The sequence below is a fragment of the Ornithorhynchus anatinus genome, chromosome X5 (genome assembly GCF_004115215.2).
Source record: "Ornithorhynchus anatinus isolate Pmale09 chromosome X5, mOrnAna1.pri.v4, whole genome shotgun sequence".
In the NCBI taxonomy this organism is placed as follows: Eukaryota; Metazoa; Chordata; class Mammalia; order Monotremata; family Ornithorhynchidae; genus Ornithorhynchus; species Ornithorhynchus anatinus.
The window spans coordinates 67,131,676-67,149,137 of NC_041753.1; the positions used below are offsets into that span (position 1 = coordinate 67,131,676).

The window sequence follows — 17,462 nt, forward strand, 5'->3', positions numbered from 1 at the left end:
TGTAGTGAGCGCTTGGGAGAGTACGACAGAACGCTAAACAATTCGGTTGTATCGTGCTCTCCCAAGTGCTCGGTAAAGTGCTCAAGGTATATCACCGGTTGACTGATTGCTCCGCACACAACAGTCAGTCAATTTATCGAGCGCTTACTGTGTGCAGAGGACTGTACTAAGTGCCAGGGAGAGTACAGTAGTGCTCCTCTAGTGCTAACCTTCTCACTGTGCCTCAGTCTCGCCTGTCTCACCACTGACCCCTGGCCCTCGTCCCGCCTCTGGCCAGGATCGTCCTCCCTCCTCAAATCTGAAAGACGATTGCTCTCCCCCCCGCTTCAAAACCTTACTGAAGGCACATTTCCTCCAAGAGGCCTTCCCAGACTAAGCCCCCCACTTCCTCTTCTTCCACGCTCTTCTGCGTCACCCTGACTTGCTCCCCGCGTCCTTCCCCGCTCCCAGCCCCACACCACTTATGTCCACATCTGTCATTTTTTTCTCTCTACTGATGCCCGTCTCCCCCCTTCTACACAATAAGCTCATTGCGGGCAGGGAGCTGTTGTAGCGTACTCCCCCAAGCGCTCAGCACGGTACTCTGCACACAGTAAGCGATCCATAAATACGACCGAATGAATGAGCAACAGTCAATCGATCGACCGACTGACCGATCGATCCGGCACCCCTGCGGTTAGCAACGCCCAGACCCCACCCGGCCCCTTACCGTCTCGATTTTGCCCCACTCCTCACACTCCTCGTTGCCACTTCCACCTGACGGGCTCTCAGACTGGGTCCCGGGGGCACGTGGGGGTGGGGAGGAGTTGAGAGGAGGTAAGAGATCCCCCCCACCTCCCGGCCCCAAGACCGAAGCTCCCGGTGGCTCCTGCCCGGCGAGGGAAATGACGGTGCTCACCTGGCAGAGTGGTGGGGCGGACGGTCACGTCGGTTCGCCGGCACGCCGCGTGGGTGTCGGGGCTTGGGGCCGGACCCGCCGCCGCCCCCCACCCCACCCCCCGACACCCCGAGCCTTCCCCAAGGCTCAGAAACCACGAGAGTCAACAACATCCCCAGCACCCCAGGAAGGGGAGAAAGGGCCCGGAGTTGGGATTCCGCTCGCGCCCTTCCCCTCCGGGGATCCTCCTTCCTCTTCCTTCCCGGCCATTCGCCTCCCTTCCTTCGTTCCGGGGGCCTGGTCCCACCCCATCCACCCCGCCACCCTACCCCCCACCAAGAGAAAAAATACCAGCCAGAAAGGTAGCGGGTCCACAGAGCGCCACCGTCGGGTTCCGCCGCCGAAAAACCGATACCTCACCGGACCGTCCCTAAGACGCCTAAGCATTCATTCATTCGATAGTATTTACTGAGCGCTTACTATGTGCGGAGCACTGTACTAAGCGCACCTTAGGGGAATTTTACCTTTCTGAATTGCTTCGTATTGTCGGGAGGATAGGCACAGAATGGTCTCTCTACAGACACCTCAGAAGGATCATCCGATGCCACGGATATAAATTGGGCCTCGTGGGCTTTTACCGGTTGACATGCGACGGTTTCATCAACCTCGACGGAGACAGGAGAAAAAGAGAATCAGAGTCTTAACCACATAGATCACAATTAAAAGTGCTCTTTCCCTTTCTCTAAAGAGATGCTGGATCAACGGTTTGAGAATCGGGACTCGGCCTTCTTGGAGCGAAGCTCTGATGTGACATTCGGGCTGAAAACCGGGAGGGCAGATTGACCGAGTTTTGTATTTTGAGACTCTTATTTCACAGAGACGTCATATCATTATTATTCTATCCGTTTCATTGATGATGTGTATATAGCTATAATTCCATTTATTTATTTCGATGCCACTGATGCCTCTTTGCTTTGTTTTGTTGTCTGTCTCCCCGCTTCATGACTGTGAGCTCTTTGTTGGGTAGGGATCGTCTCGATCTGTTGCTGAATTGTACATTCCAAGCGCTTAATACAGTGCTCTGCACATAGTAAACGCTCAATAAATACTATTGAACTGAATGAATGAATGAATTGTACTTTCCAAGCCCTCAGTACAGTGCTCTGCACGCAGTAAGCGCTCAATAAATACGATTGAATGAATGAATGATAACGTGATGATGCAGATGACGGTCGGGGCGTCGGTTAAGTGCTCACTCTGTGCCGAGCACTGGACTGAGCGCTGGGGTGGATTTGAGATAATCGGGTCGGGTACGGTCCCCGTCGCACCCGGGGCTCACGGTACCGAACTCCTATTTTACAGCTGAGGGAACCGAGGCACAGTGAGGTAAAATGACTTACCCAAGGTCACTCGGCATGCAGGCGGCAGAGCCGGCATTAGAACCCAGGTCCCCGGATTCCCGGGCCCGGGCTCCTTCCGCTAGGCCGCGCTGCTGGGGTGCAGCAATCCGAACCTGAATTCTAACCTGCCTGGTACCACCTTTGAACGCCCATAAAAATAATAACCCAAGACGATCCCTTACTCGCCAGCTGGAAATCTACTGAGCCTATGTGGAGGCTCACAACTTGTCCATCGAAACGGCTTTCCACGTCCCTCACGGCTGACTTCAAGGCTCTCCACTGACTTTCTCCATCTTACACGTGAACTCTCTTCACCCACCCACGTTCATCTTCTAACTCTACCTTGCTCCCGACTCTCCCGCTTTCATCCCCATCCTGGGACTCCCTCGCCCCTCAAAAAATCTGCCAGACCTCGGTCGTCCGCACCTTCGAAATATCCCTCTAATCCATCGATCGCATTTATTGAGCGCTAACTGTGTGCAGGGCACCGTACTAAGCGCTTGGGCAAGATAACCATATAACAGGGCTGGTAGACACTTTCCCACCCTCTCTAGGAAGCCCCCTTTCACTGACTCCTCTCCAGCGCGTGTTTATTTACGCCCACCCTGAGGGGTGTGTACCGGTATACCGGAGATATGTACGTGCCGCTATTTATTCGGCTCTTTCCCGCTGGCCTGCTTCTTCATACCTCATATCCGATCCCTGTTCTTCCTACTGCTCCCGCTATTCGACACTTTTTAGTCTGCCTGCCCCTCAGCGCCTTGTGAGTGAGGGACACGTCCTGTGCTGCCGTTGGACTGAGCGCTCAATAAATACCACTGATTACTTGACTGACTGCTGGGCTTTCCCCAGGGCTTAGCGCTCGGCAATCAATCAGTCGTATAAAATTGAGCGCTTACTGTGCGCGGGGCACCGCGCTGGGCGCTTGGGAGAGTACGATTTAAGAGAGTTGGCACGTTCTCGGCCCACAGTGACCAATAAATACCACGACAACCGTTATTACCACGACTACTACTGGGAAATGCCAACCTGGTCCTCTCTGACGGAAACGGGCGACGGAACGGATCTTTCAAGGGGGAACATTCGGCCGCGGCTTGATAAATAAGGGCTCCGTCATTCCGCTTTAAGCGTGCTCTCTCGGGCTTAATTCGACCAGTTGTATTTATTAAGCGCTTACTGTGTGAAGACGAAATGTAAAGGAGAAGGGGGAGTACCAGAGGCTGTAATGTACTCTCCCGAGCGCTCGGTACAGTGCTCCGCACCCAGCGAACCCCGCCGATAAATCCCCAAAGATGAATGCCACTGAATGACTGGTGCGCCTTAGAAGAGAGGCAGCAAAATGAACGAATGGATCAATCGCTCAGTGGTGACGACCGAGCGCTCCTTAGGGGCAAGGCGTCGTACTAAACGCTCGAGGCGGTCGACCACGACAGTGACAGCCGTTACGTTCCCCTGCCCGGAACGAGCTCGCGGCCCAGAACCGAATGCACCCGGCGAGCGCTCAATAAATACAACCGACCGACTCGGGTCCGCAGCGGCGACCCGGCTGAGGGGGCGATCTCCCAAACCCCGGGGTTCCGTGGGATTACCTGGCGTCCGAGAGGCTCTCTCGGCTGAGGGGCGGCGCCGTCTGGGGGGCTCCCCCCCGTGGCCCCCACTGCGTCCGGACTCTTCTTCAACAGCTCCCGGGCCACCTGGAGCCACTGGTGCCTCTGGGCCCGCTGGCTTTCGCCGAGCCCGGCCCCCTCCGCTTTGCTCAGCAGGGCGTGGGCTTCGTCGAGACTGCTCATGTAGCTCGAGCATTCGATCTGCAGCCGGGTCACCAGGTCCTCGAGGGAGCGGATCCTGCCCACGCCCAGGTTCAAGCTCTCCGTCATCTGGGCGAAATGATTGGCGTAGCAGATCTCCTGGTTCTGCAGCGCGTCCTGCAGGTACCGTATCTCATTCTCCATCTCGTTCATCCGGGCCACGTTCACGTTGTAGTTGACCACCGGGCGGTTCCTGATGCCCCGGGCCATGCTGGCCAGCTGCAGGGCCTTCAGGGACCCGTCCAGGCCCAGGTGGGAGGGGTCGACGCACACCACCATCACCGTCTTGGCGCTGCCCCCGAGGGAATCTTTGAGGACCCTGGTGATCTTCGAATCGTGATAGGGGACGTAGAAGTTTTTGTTGCGCGAATCCCCCAGGGTGTTTATGACGGTCTCTAGGACCGGCAGGCCGCACGCTTCGGGCGCGGACCCGGCCTGGGGGGCCCGCTCGGGGCCGGCCAGGTCTACGAAGAGGAACTTGGAGTTGATGACCTGAAGGGTCGGCTGCAATCTGTACTGCATGTCTTCCATCTGTCTCAGGTGTTGCTTCACCTGCTGCTGACAGACGCTTACCATGAGGACCAGGTGGGAGGGCCTGGGAGGAGATTGGGCGTTTCTCCGGATGGTCGCGGCGTTCCCCATCTCCAACAGGTTCATTACATCAACCGGGCTCCTCACGGGGGCCTCCTTGAGTCCGTCGATCACTTTGGAACATACCGGAAAACGGACAGGTCGGAAAGGGGAACGCTAGCTTCTCGGCCAGAGCGCGGCTCCGGAACCGCCCGGCGAGATGGCAAAGCGCCGAACCCGGGAACCGTTGACGGGAACGGCTGGATATCGACCCACGGAACAATGATCGCTCCGTCATCACCATCACCGATAAGAAGAGCTTAGTGAATTTATTTATCGATACTGACATCTGTTTACCTGGACCGCCGCCTGTCTCCCCTCCTCTAGACTGTGAGCTCGCTGTGACCTGGGATCGTCTCTCTTTACTGCTGTGGTGTACTTTCCCCAATGCTTAGTACAGTGCTCTGCACACAGTAAGCGCTCAGTAAATACGAGTGAATGAACGAATATATGCCGGGCACCGTACTGAGCGCTGGGATGGAATCAAGATCGTCAGGGCCCGCTTGGGGCTCGCGGACTAAGTAGGAGAGACAATGGAGATCGAATCCCCATTCTGGAGCTGAGGGAACTGAAGCCCAGAAAACTGAAGTGACTTGCCCAAGGTCTCACAGCAAGCAGTCGGCAGAACCGGGATTAGAACCCACGTCCGCTGACTCTCAGGCTCGGGCTCTTTCCACTAGGCCACGCTGCTTCTCCAATAAATAATGTCTCAACCACAGATCGGCTCCCACACCCTGGGAAAAAAGAAAGCTTCCTTCAACCTACACGATACAATGCAAAAACTGTGACGCGTCGTTTGGACTGAGATTTTTCAGCCTGCAAGCAAGACGACGACGACGGCCCCGCCAACAACAACAAAAGAGGTGGTTGTGGCCTCGTGGCTACAGCCCGGGCCTGGGAGACAGAAGGACCTGGGCTCTCATCCCAGCTCCGCCGCTTGTCTGCTGTGTGACCTCGGGCAAGTCACTTCACTTCTCGGGGCCTCCGTTCCTTCATCTGTCAATGGGGGATGAAGACTGTGACCCCACATGAGCCACGGACTTTGTCCCCCCTGAATTTCTTGCACCTACCCCAGTGGCGAGAACAGTACCTGGCACATAGTAAGCGCTTAACAGATGCCACACGAAAAAAGAAAAAAGAAATCAAACTCTGCCGCGGATAGACGCTAGCAAGCCCGACGTGCTAATACCCTAAACAGAGCTTCTTGCAGCATACGACTCTTCAACCAAGACTAAGGGTATCGTGACTAAATGACGGAGCGTTATGACTGAAAATAATTAAGAAGGTCTGACATCCCGTGAGAAAAGTATGGCAAAGATTTATACTGACAATGAAAACCTTGGAGACATCTGCTCTCCCCCACTTCAAAGCCTTATTGAAGGCACATCTCCTCCAGGAAGCCTTCCCTGACTGAGCCCTCCTCTCCTCTTCTCCCACTCCCTTCTGCGCCGCTCCTACTTGCTCCTTCATTCATCCTCTCTCCCTTCCCCATGGCACATATCTATCTATCTATCTGTAATTTATTTACTTATTTATTTATATTAATGTCCGCCTCCCCCTCTAGACTGTGAGCTCCTCGTGGGGAGGGAACATGTTTTGTGTCATATCGCACTCTCCCAAGGGCTTAGTGCAATGCTCTGCATACAGTGAGCGCTCGATAAATATTAATTATTAATAATCAAATCCAACCAGCCATTAATTTAATAATAATAAATAATAACGATAAACAAATCGTAATAATTTTTCTCTTCCCTCCCTCCTTTCAATCTGCTGAATATTCAGTCAATCAGTAGTACTGACTGAGCGCTGAGTGGGTACAGAGCCCTGTACTAAACGCTTGGGAGAGGACCATACGACAGAATTGGCGGGCACACTCCCCACCCACGTGGAGCTTACGGTCCAGAAGGGGAGACAGACGTTAAGATCGTTTACAGATAAGGGGATCGATCGATCCGATTTACCGCGCGCAGAGCACTGTACTGAGCGCTTGGGGGAGGACGGTACGACAGAGTCGGCAGACACGTTCCCGGCCCACAGAGCTTTCGGTCCGGGGTGGGGGGAGAGCGATATCAACATAAATAAACTAGGGATATGGACGTAAGGGCTGTGGGGGCTGAGAGAGGGGTGAATGAAGGGTGCAAATCCAAGCTGCAAGGGAGATGCAGAAGAGAGCGGGAGAAGAGGAAATGGGGGCTTAGTCGGGGGAAGGCCTCTTGGAGGAGACGCCGCCCAATCACCTCCGCAGCAAAAGAGAAACTCCTCACCATCGGCTTTAAAGCCCTCAATCGCCCCGCCCCTCCTACCTCACTTGGCTCCTCACCTACTCCAACCCAGCCCGCACACTCCGCTCCTCTAATGCCAACCTTCTCACTGTCCCTCCATCCACGTCCCGCCTCTGGCCTGGAAGGCCCTCCCTCCACATATCCAACAGACAGTCACTCTCCCCCGCTTCAAAGCCTTATTGAAGGCCCATCTTCTCCAAGAGGCCTTCCCTGACTAAGCCCTCCTTTCCTCTTCTCCCGCTCCCTTCCGCATCGCCCCGACTTGCTCCTTTTATTCACCTCCCCCAGGCCCCACGACACGTATGTACATATCTGTCAGTTACTTCTTTCTATTTATGTCCGTCTCCCCCTCTACACTGTAAACTCGCTGTGGGCGGGGAATGTGTCAGTTTACTGTTGTACTCTATTCTCCCAAGCGCTCAGTACGGTGCTCTGCACACACTACGTGCTCAACGAGAAGCAGCGTGGCTCAGTGGAAAGAGCATGGGCTTTGGAGTCAGGGCTCATGAGTTCGAATCCCAGCTCTGCCACTTGTCGGCTGTGTGACTGTGGGCAAGTCACTTAACTTCTCTGTGCCTCAGTTCCCTCATCTGTAAAATGGGGATTAAGACTGTGAGCCCCACGTGGGACAACCTGATTCCCCTATGTCTACCCCAGCGCTTAGAACAGTGCTCGGCACATAGTAAGCGCTTAACAAACACCAACATTATTATTATTATCAATAAATACGACTGACTGACAGATGTCCCGCTCCTCTTGGTCTTATACCTAGTACTCGGTTGGTTTGTTTAACAACAATAACAATTATAGTAATAATGTTGGTATTTATTAAGTGCTTACTATGTGCAGAGCACTGTTCTAAACGCTGGGGTAGATACAGGGTAATCACGTTGTCCCTCGTGAGGCTCACAGTCTTAATCCCCATTTTACAGATGAGGGAACTGAGGCCCAGAGAAGTGAAGTGACTTGCCCACAGTCACACAGCTGACAAGTGGCAGAGCCGGGATTCGAACCCATGACCTCTGACTCCCAAGCCCTTGCTCTTTCCACTGAGCCATGCTGTGTTGTACTACGTGCTTACTTCATCGATGGGATTTATATTTACACTTTCTATCCCAAGCCGGGGAATTCCCAAAACATCCACCTGAACCCCGAGAAACTAGGCTGGTGTTGAACGATCTCAAGACGTCGGAAATTTCCATACACTCACTTTCTTCTGAAGGATTTCTGGGAAGACCCCCCCGCCCCACGCCACCGTCCCAAAAGGCAACTACAGCAGCTGTACCTCTTGTCTCACTAGTACAAACGGAATAAACATTTCCGACAAACTAGAAGAGTTCCACTTGGACTTCCTTCTCCTGAACTATGAATCACCCAATTCTTTACTAAACGTTCTGAAATCATTCAGAAAGAAAAAACTACTTGAATGAAAATAAAAGATCCTCCGATTTAGAAAAGGGTAAGACTAGCCTGCCCGAACAGGAAACAGAATTTTCGGCTCTAACCAATAAATCTTTAAATCAGGTAAGCTTCTTTACCAGTGTTGCCTTTCTCATCTTCTCTCATGCACAGCTCTCCCGCTGATGCTTCATCCTCTAGCAGATCACGCAGTTCTTCATTAATGATCTCCATGTATGATACGTTTATTTGGAAGTCAGTATTGTGGGATTTCCAGTTGATTCTTTGAAACAGTTCTTGGATGGCGCGTGGAATGATGCCATTTTGTTCCTCGCCAGCTCCGGCTGAAAACATAGGCAAAGATGATCCTTGGCACTCGGGCAAGCACACTGTCGGACTGTGACATCTGAGGGCTTGTTGTTCTATTGTACTCCCCCAGGCGCTCGGTACAGTGCTCTGCACACGGTAAGCGCTCGATAAATACGGTTGAATGAATGAGTGAAATTGCAGACGTGAGACGGCGCTCGATAAATATGACTGACTGACTGAATGAGTGAAATCGTAGACAGGAGACACGACAGTAAACCCAGCCATCGCAAAAGTTCGCTCCAAGCCCTCGACCATTCGAACAACGCTTTTGGATGTCAGAGGAGATTTATGATTAAGCTTCGCTAAAGGATTCGGTTTAGAATATGAACTGGCTCGCAGAGTCCGATCGTCCTCATTTCAAGTTTACATTACTGGAGGATCGTTTTCATCATACGCATTTTCATCATATTCATTTATGTATTCATTTCTATTAACGTCTGCCTCCCCCTCTAGGCTGTAAGCTCGTTGTAGGCAAGGAATGGGTCTGTTTACTGTTATACCGGGCCCTCCCAAACGCTTAGTACACCGCTTTGCACACAGTAAGCGCTCGATAAATATAAATGCCCCTTCCTCCAGGAGGTCTTCCCTGACTAACCGCTCATCTCTATACCCCAGTCTCCCTCTGTCATCTAGTCACCCCACCCCCATCTCCACAGCACTCATGTCCACATCCTTATACTCCATAAGGTATTTTAACGTATTTCCGCCTCACTGGATTGTCAGGTCCTTGAGGGCAGGGATTAGGTCTGCTAACTCTACTGTGCTCTCCCAAACATTTAGTCCAGTGCTCTGCACACAGTACGCACTCGATTAATACCGTTGACGGATTACGCGGGATTACCTACTTCCACTACCGTCATTTAGCACTTTGTCCAAAAATAAGTCTGGAACCAAAGCCCCAGGAAAACAGGAAAGATGAGGATGCAATACCTGTTCTCCCTCCTTCTTACCCCGTGAGCGCTAAAACCGTTTTGATTACAGCCCGTTAAGTATCGTATATGTCAGTCGACGGGATTTTTTGAGCGCCTAACTATATGCAGAGCACTGGACTAAGCAATTGGGAGAGGATGAGGCTACAGAATTAGCCGACAAGTATTTATGTGCATGTTGTCGGCGTGTGGACCTGGGGAAGAAATATTCGAACTGTAGAATAAAAAAGGCCAGTTAGACAACTGAAGGACACTAAAAAGTCTACACTAAGAAGTACAACAGAAAAAACCCGGATTTGAAATAAAAATGAAAGCGGGGCCACGGCCAGCTAAAAAGTATAATACACCCAAAAAAGTACAATTAAAAAAAATCCAGATTCGAAATAAAAATGTGAACGGGGCCACCGTCCAACTTAAAAGTACAATACACACTAAAAAGTACAATTTAAAAAATCCAGATTCGAAATAAAAATATAAACGGGGCAACCGTCCAACTTAAAAGTACAACACACACAAAAAAGTACAATTTAAAAAATCCAGATTCGAAATAAAAATGTAAACGGGGCCACTGTCCAATTTAAAAGTACAATACACACTAAAAAGTACAGTAAAAAACCTCCGGATTCTAAACAAAAATGTAAACGGGGCCACTGTCCAACTTAAAAAGTACAATACACATTAAAAAGTATGATTTTTAAAAAACCGGGTTCCGAATAAAAATGTAAACGGGGCCACTCTCCAACTAAAAAACACAACAAAAGAAACCCGGATTCGAAATAAAAATGTAAACGGGGCCCTCACCGACCAAAAAGTACGGTACACACTAACACGTATAATAAAAGAAAAACACAGGTTAGAAATAGAAAGGTAAATGGGGCCACTGGCCAAACTCTATCCCTGCGGTCGTCACAGTTTATCATTTATTTGGGTGTGGCACGTGAAATGAATTGTCCAGCTCTTACCATTAAATTCACCTCCCATGGTGTACGTCTTCCCGGATCCGGTCTGTCCGTAGGTGAAGATCGTAGCGTTGTAACCCTCCAACAGGGCTATCACTAGAGAGCGAATGCACCTCGTATAAATGTCGTCTTGGGTGGCATTCTCGTCAAACACGAAATCGAACATGAAGGTGTGACTGTTCCCCACGGCGATCTGCTGGGTGTACGGGAGCTTTCGCACGCATACTTGGTGGTTATCGAGAACTTCTTGGGAAAGCAGAGGTCTGATTCTGACCGCAACTTCCAAGGATATCCCTTCCATGGTTCAGTAGCTTTCGGGTTTGGTTGATGTCACGTAACTCGGTTGGAGCAACTGTCTTTTTTTAATGTGATTCCTAGGCAATTAAAACGACGACGACAACCACAGATTTTTAAAATTCACTTACTATCCAGTCCTTAACAACTGCCTCTTACCTGACAAATAAGACACAATCTTTTGAGCAAGTTTCCAGGTGAGGAAAAGACATCGCATGAACTGTTTTTCTATTTAGAAGGCTTTATAAAATTTATTTTTATTCCTGGCAAATGGCATAGCTGATTATTTTTTTTAAGCAAACTTAAAGATGAGAGCTTCCTTTCTGGCTACCGTTTAAGCTTAATGAGAGTATTCGTTTGGCGCTTACTCTGCGTCAAGCACCGTTCTAAGCGCTGGGATGGTTACACGCTAATCAGATTGGACAGAGTCCCCGTCCCACATGGGGCTCACAGTCTTAATCCCCATTTTACAGATGAGATAACTGAGACACAGAGACGTGAAGCGATTTGCCCAGGTCACACAGTGGACAAGTGGCGGGGCCGGGATTAGAACTCAGGTCCTTCTGATTTCCGGGCTCTTTTCATATGCATCCCTTATTATTATCATCATTATTATTATCAAAAGTAATGGTACGTCTCTTTCGATAGATATTTCAAGAAATGAGTCATTTGTTCTTTGTCATTTCCTCACCTGGAACCTTGAATAATTTAGGACCAGAGAATTGTTCCGTCCCCTCTTACCTCAAATCAATCGATCAATGGTATTTATCATCCATTCATTCAATCGTATTCATTGAGCGCTTTCTTTGTGCAGGGCACTGTACTAAGCGCTTGGGAAGTAAAATTCAGCAACAAAGAGAGGCAATCCCTGCCCACAACGGGCTCACAGTCTAGAAGGGGGGAGACAGACATCAAACCAAGTCAACGGCCATCACTAGCATCATTATAAATAAAAAGAATTATAGATATATACACATCATTAATAAAAATAAACTGAATTATAATTATAAACATGTACATATATACACAAGTGCCGTGGGGCGGGGAGGGGGGTAGAGCAAAGGGAGCAAGTCGGGGCGATGGGGAGGGGGGCAGAGGGAAAGGGAGATTTAGGAAGCTCCCTATGTGCAGAGAAGTGTATCAAGTGCTTGGGAGAGTCCAATCCTACAGAATTAACAGACATCTTCCCTGCCCATAACGAGCTGATGTTACCAGCTCCTTCAAGAAGCTCTTTCTCTGATTAACCAGTCAGTCAGCTGGTCGGGCGACCAGTCAATCGTATTTATTTAGCGCTTCTTGTGTGCAGAGCACTGTATTAAGCGCTTGGGAGAGTACATTACAACAATAAACAGACGAATTCCCTGCCCACGCCCCAACCATTCTCCAGATCGGCACGATCCGTTCTCCACTCCTCGCCTGACCACGCCTTCTTGTATTTGCTCTATCTAAAGGAGCCTATGTACGTTGATTGTAAAGTCGGCTGCTGTCTTCCCTGAGAGTCTCAACTCCTCGAGGGCAGGTATGCGGCTATTCTATACATGTGAACCAAGAGGTTAGTATAGCATCATCAACTCCCTAACGGGACCACGTAAATAGATGGAACACGGCTTGCAAATTCTCAGACCCGCGGGATTCGACGATAGCCGTGTCTTCACAAGTGAACCGTGATAACTGCTACAACCGCTTCATTTAGGCCTGCTCCCCGCAGCCAAAGTGGTTAAAGGGACAAAGATAAGGCAATCGTATTTATTGAGCGCTTACTGAGTGCAGAGCACTGTGGTGAGCGCTTGGGAGAGTATGACAGAACACTAGAATAGACACAGTCCCTGCCCTTCCAAAGCGTTCTAAGGCTTACTAAAAATTTAACGGTTGCAGAGTTTGGGTTAACTTAGGCAGAATCGCAACGTTTATCCAACGCCCACCGGGTGCACGGTACTTAATAATTACAGTATTTATTAAGCGCTTACAATGTGCCAGGCACCGTTCTAAGCACTGGGGCGGACACCAGCAAATCGGGTCGCACTCGGTCCTGGTCCCCCATGGGGCTCGCAGTCTCGATCCCCATTTTACAGATGAGGTGACTGAAGCACAGAGAAGTGAAGTGACTTGCCCAAGGTCACACAGCAGACAAGTGGCGGAGCCGGGATTAGAACCTATGACCTCACGAATCCCAGGCCTGTGCTCTATCCCCTACGCCATGCTACTTCTCTGCTTAGAATTTGGCAAAGTCCTACAGAAGCAGGAGACATGTCCCCGGCCCACAAGGAGCTTCCACTCCAATAGGGAAGACAGGCATTTAAAAAAAATTAATTCCCCTAGACACACCATCAATGAACAATGGCATTTATTAAGCGAGCGGTTGGGAAAGTGTCGAGGGTGGCTATAAAGAAGTACCTCAGAGCTAGAAGGGGCTGTTGGGTCGGTCTGACTTGGGGGCATTGGGAGTTAATCAGGGATAGCCTCTTACCTCCCACTTTCATCCATATCCTACCTCTGGCCTGGAAAGCCCTCCCTCCTCACATAATAATAATAATGTTGGTATTTGTTAAGCGCTATGTACCGAGCACCGTTCTGGGGGAGATAGAGGGTCATCAGGTTGTCCCACGTGAGGCTCAGTCTTAATCCCCATTTTACAGATGAGGTAACTGAGGCACCGAGAAGTGAAGTGACTTCCCCAAAGTCACACAGCTGACAGGCGGCGGAGCCGGGATTAGTTGGTATTTGTTAAGCGCTTACTATGTGCCGAGCACTGTTCTAAGCGCTGGGGTAGACATAGGGGAATCAGGTTGTCCCACGTGGGGCTCACAGTCTTAATCCCCATTTTACAGATGAGGGAACTGAGGCACAGAGAAGTTAAGTGACTTGCCCACAGTCACACAGCCGACAAGTGGCAGAGCTGGGATTCGAACTCATGAGCCCTGACTCCAAAGCCCGTGCTCTTTCCACTGAGCCACGAACCCATGACTTCTGACTCTTAAGCCCGTGCTCTTTCCACTGAGCCACACTGCACAGATAATTGCTCTCCCATACTTCAAAGCCTTATTGAAGGCCCAACTCCTCCAAGAAGCCTTCCCTGACTAAGACTTCCCCTCCCCTTCTCCCACTCCCTTCTGTGCCGCTCTTACTAACTCCTTCATTCATCCTCCCTCCCATCCCCACAGAACGTATGTATGGATCTGTCATTTATTTATTTGGATTCATGTCTTTCCCCTTGACCGTGAGCTCGGTGTGGGCAGGAATGTGTCTATTTGTTGTTCTATTGTCCTCTCCCAAGCGCTTAGTACAGTGCTTGGCACACAGTAAAGTATAAATACGACTGACTGACTGAATGAATGAAAGGTAGGCTTCTTAGGACAGCTTGGAATATGGGCAGAGACGTGGTCTGCGATAACCTTGGTCTCCTGTTCCCACTGTTTGCAAATAATTGTTTCTCTATCTGTCCACCCTTAAATAAGGGATTTTGGGGGACGGTTGATCATGTTTCTTGATTCAGTGGACCACTCCTGAAGGCTTAGTAGGGTGACTCGCAGCCAGTACGGCCCGCGAATACCATTGACGATGACGAGAAGACGATAATCACGATCATCATCGATGGCATTTATCGAGCCCTTACTCTGTGTAGACCACTGTACTAAGCGCTCGAGAGAGTACAACACACTAGATTTGGTGGACATGTGCCCTGCCCACAATGATCTTTTCATTCATTCATTCAATCGTATTTATTGAGCGCTTACTGTGTGCAGACCACTGTACTAAGCGCTTGGAAGGTACAATTCGGCAACAGATAGAGACAATCTCTGCCCAACAATGGGCTCACAGTTTTAAAGGGGAAGACAGACAGCAAAACAGAACAAGTAGACAGGCAACACTACCATCAAACTACATAAACAGAATCATAGATATTTACACATCATTAATAAAATAGAGTAATAAATAACATATACAAATATACACAAGTGTTGTGGGGAGGGGAAAGGGGTAGAGCAGAGGGAGGGAATCGGGACGATGGGGAGGGGAGGAGGGGTAGAGGGAAAGGGAGGGCTCAGTCTGGGAAGGCCTCCTGGAGGAGGTGAGCTCTCAGTAGGGCCTTGAAGAGGGGAAGAGGGTTAGGTTGGAGGATGTGAAGAGGGAGGGCATTCCAGGCCAGAGGTAGGACGTGGGCCAGGGATGATAGTCCGGGCAACGGAGTGAAGTATAGATTGAAGCGGGGACAGACAGGAGGATGGGAGATGAGAAAGGAGGCTGATGCGATAATCCAGTTGGGAGAGAGGCTATTATCTTAGAGTCTAGAGGGAGAGGTGGACATTAATATCGATAAATTTACAGTATGTAATTTATAATGATTATGGTATTCATTAAGCGCTACGAGCCAAGCACTGAAATGTTATTAAACAAATAAGGAGGATAGGTGGAGGAGCCCCCAAAATGGGAGGAATGGGCTCGGGGGGCTCCTAAAAATTACAGGAATGGGGGTCCAAAAGGGGAGGTCGATCAGGCCAAAATAAATGGTGCGGGATGGGAGAAGACTTTAAAAAAGAGGGGAGGTAGATGAAATACATTAAAAAAGAAGTGGAGAAAAAGTGGGGAAAGGATAGAGGTGTGAAAAAAGAGGAGGGATGGGGCTTAAAAAGAGGGGGTGTTGGGTGAGGGCTGTAAAAAAAAAAAGGGAATTGCACGGGGGCCAAAAATAGAGGTGGTTGGGAATAAAAAAGAAGGGGTGATGGGTGGGAGGATGAATAAAAAGGGAGTGGAGGGAGGAAAAAAGAAGGGGTTGGGTGAGAGGGTGAAAAAATAGGGGCGACGAGTAGGGGATGAAAAAAGGGGGCAATGGGAAAAAAAGCAGCGGAGTCGGGGCTTGAATAAAATGGCAGAAAATGAGTGTGGAGGCCAAATAATGCAAGACTCATGAGGGACCAAAGAAAGGCGGGGGGGGGGGGGCTGAGAAACCGGACAGGGACAAAATCGGGTGTGATGGTAGGCCAAAAAGGAAGGGGCACGTGGGAGGCGAAAAATATGGGGAATAGATGTAGGGGTGAAAAAAGGGGGAAATGTCGGGGCCGAATACATAGCGTGATGGTGGCCTAAAAATGGGGAGGGTGAAAAAATTCGACGGGATTGCGGGAACTGAAAACGGGAGATGGGAAGGGAGAAAAAGAGGGTGAGTGGAATGAGCCGAAAAGAGGTGGGTTAGTGGGGCGAGGCTGAAAGAGGAGTGGGGGCTGAAAAAAATAGAGATGGGTGGGGGCCTAAAAAAAGGTGGAAGAATTCAATGTGTGGGGAACAAAAAGAGGTGGCGATGGGAGGGGCGGGGCGAGGGCGAATCGTGAGTGATTGGGCCCAAAAAGGGGTGAGGGGCCAAAGATAGGGAGGGGCCAAGTAAAGAGGAGGGCTGCGCGACAGAAACCAACGGGTTAAAGAAAGACGGGCATGTCTCGCCCTTTTCTTGGCCGACCCCACCCTCTCCTTTTTCGCGCCCTCCCCCATTCCCGCCTATTTTTCAGGCGCCTTAAACTCATCCGGCGCTTAGAGCGGCGCTCGGCCCGGAATGAGCGCTTAACCAACGCCATCATCATCGGGCCTCAGGTCGTCGGCTTCGACGGTCACTGGGGAACTGCCACGCCGGTCCCCTCGACCCACCCAAACCCATTCACTCCTCCACCGCCCCGTCCCCGGCCCGCGAACCTCGCCCATTCCCGGTTTTCCTGAGGGAAAATCCGAGGCGCCCCACCCTCTCTTCCAGCCCCCGGGTTCCCCTCGCCCTTCCCCGGCCCCCAGCCCCCTCTCGCATGGCCGTCGCCGCTCACTCCTCGCCGCCACATGACGCGGTGAATCGAAAGCGATCCCTTCGGTCGGTCGGTCTCGGGGAGCGCCGCCTGTGCGCGGAGCACTGTACCGAGCGCTTGGGAGACGACGGCAGAACAACAAACGGAGCCCTTCCCTGCCCGCCGTGAACTCACCGTCGAGGTCCGGGGCCGAAGCAGCGAAGCAGCGAGGAGGGAGCGGATCGCGAGGGCCTCTCGGGTGGAATGGCTGGTCCCTCCGGAGGGCCCCCCCGGGCCGGTCCTCGGGGAACTAACGCTCCTAACCGGCGCCAACTGGCTCGCTCCGCTCCGTTCCGCCCCGCCCCGTTGCGCCCCGCCTTCGAGCCTTTCGCCTGCGGAAGCTGCGTCTCCGATGGCGCTCACGCGGCCAACCGATGGAGCCGGGAGGCACGGTGGGCGGGGCCGCCCCTCACGCGCCCGCAGGCCCGACCGATCGGGCCTCGAGTGCTGACCCCTCCCGACCGATCGCGCCTCGAGAGCTGACCCCTCCCGACCGATCGCGCCTGGACCTACTGTTGCCACAGTACAACCGTGCTCTCCCTACCTCAGGAGGAAGCCGGCGTGACTGTGAACCCGTCACTGGGCAGGGTTCGGCCCTCTCTGTGGCCAAATCATCCATTCCCAGCGCTCGGTCCGGTGCTCTGCACATAGTAGGCGCTCAAGAAATACGATTGAATGAATGACGAGAAAATCC

At 51.3% G+C, this 17,462-nt stretch overlaps 1 protein-coding gene across 3 annotated transcripts in view; it reads right to left on the bottom strand.

The window, feature by feature from the left end:
* KIF27 (kinesin family member 27) overlaps nucleotides 1-17,059 on the bottom strand; it is a 42,064-nt gene extending 25,005 nt beyond the window's left edge. For all 3 annotated transcript variants that reach the window (XM_029054601.2, XM_029054600.2, XM_029054599.2), the window contains exons 1-5: nucleotides 16,904-17,059; nucleotides 10,656-11,026; nucleotides 8,536-8,739; nucleotides 3,867-4,789; nucleotides 1,402-1,542 (exon numbers count right to left, since the gene is read on the bottom strand). In XM_029054601.2, the coding sequence (XP_028910434.1) occupies nucleotides 1,402-1,542; nucleotides 3,867-4,789; nucleotides 8,536-8,739; nucleotides 10,656-10,953 (1,566 nt within the window). In that variant the 5' untranslated portion in view covers nucleotides 10,954-11,026; nucleotides 16,904-17,059. The remainder of the gene's footprint in view (nucleotides 1-1,401; nucleotides 1,543-3,866; nucleotides 4,790-8,535; nucleotides 8,740-10,655; nucleotides 11,027-16,903) is intronic.
* Nucleotides 17,060-17,462: the final 403 nt, after the last annotated feature.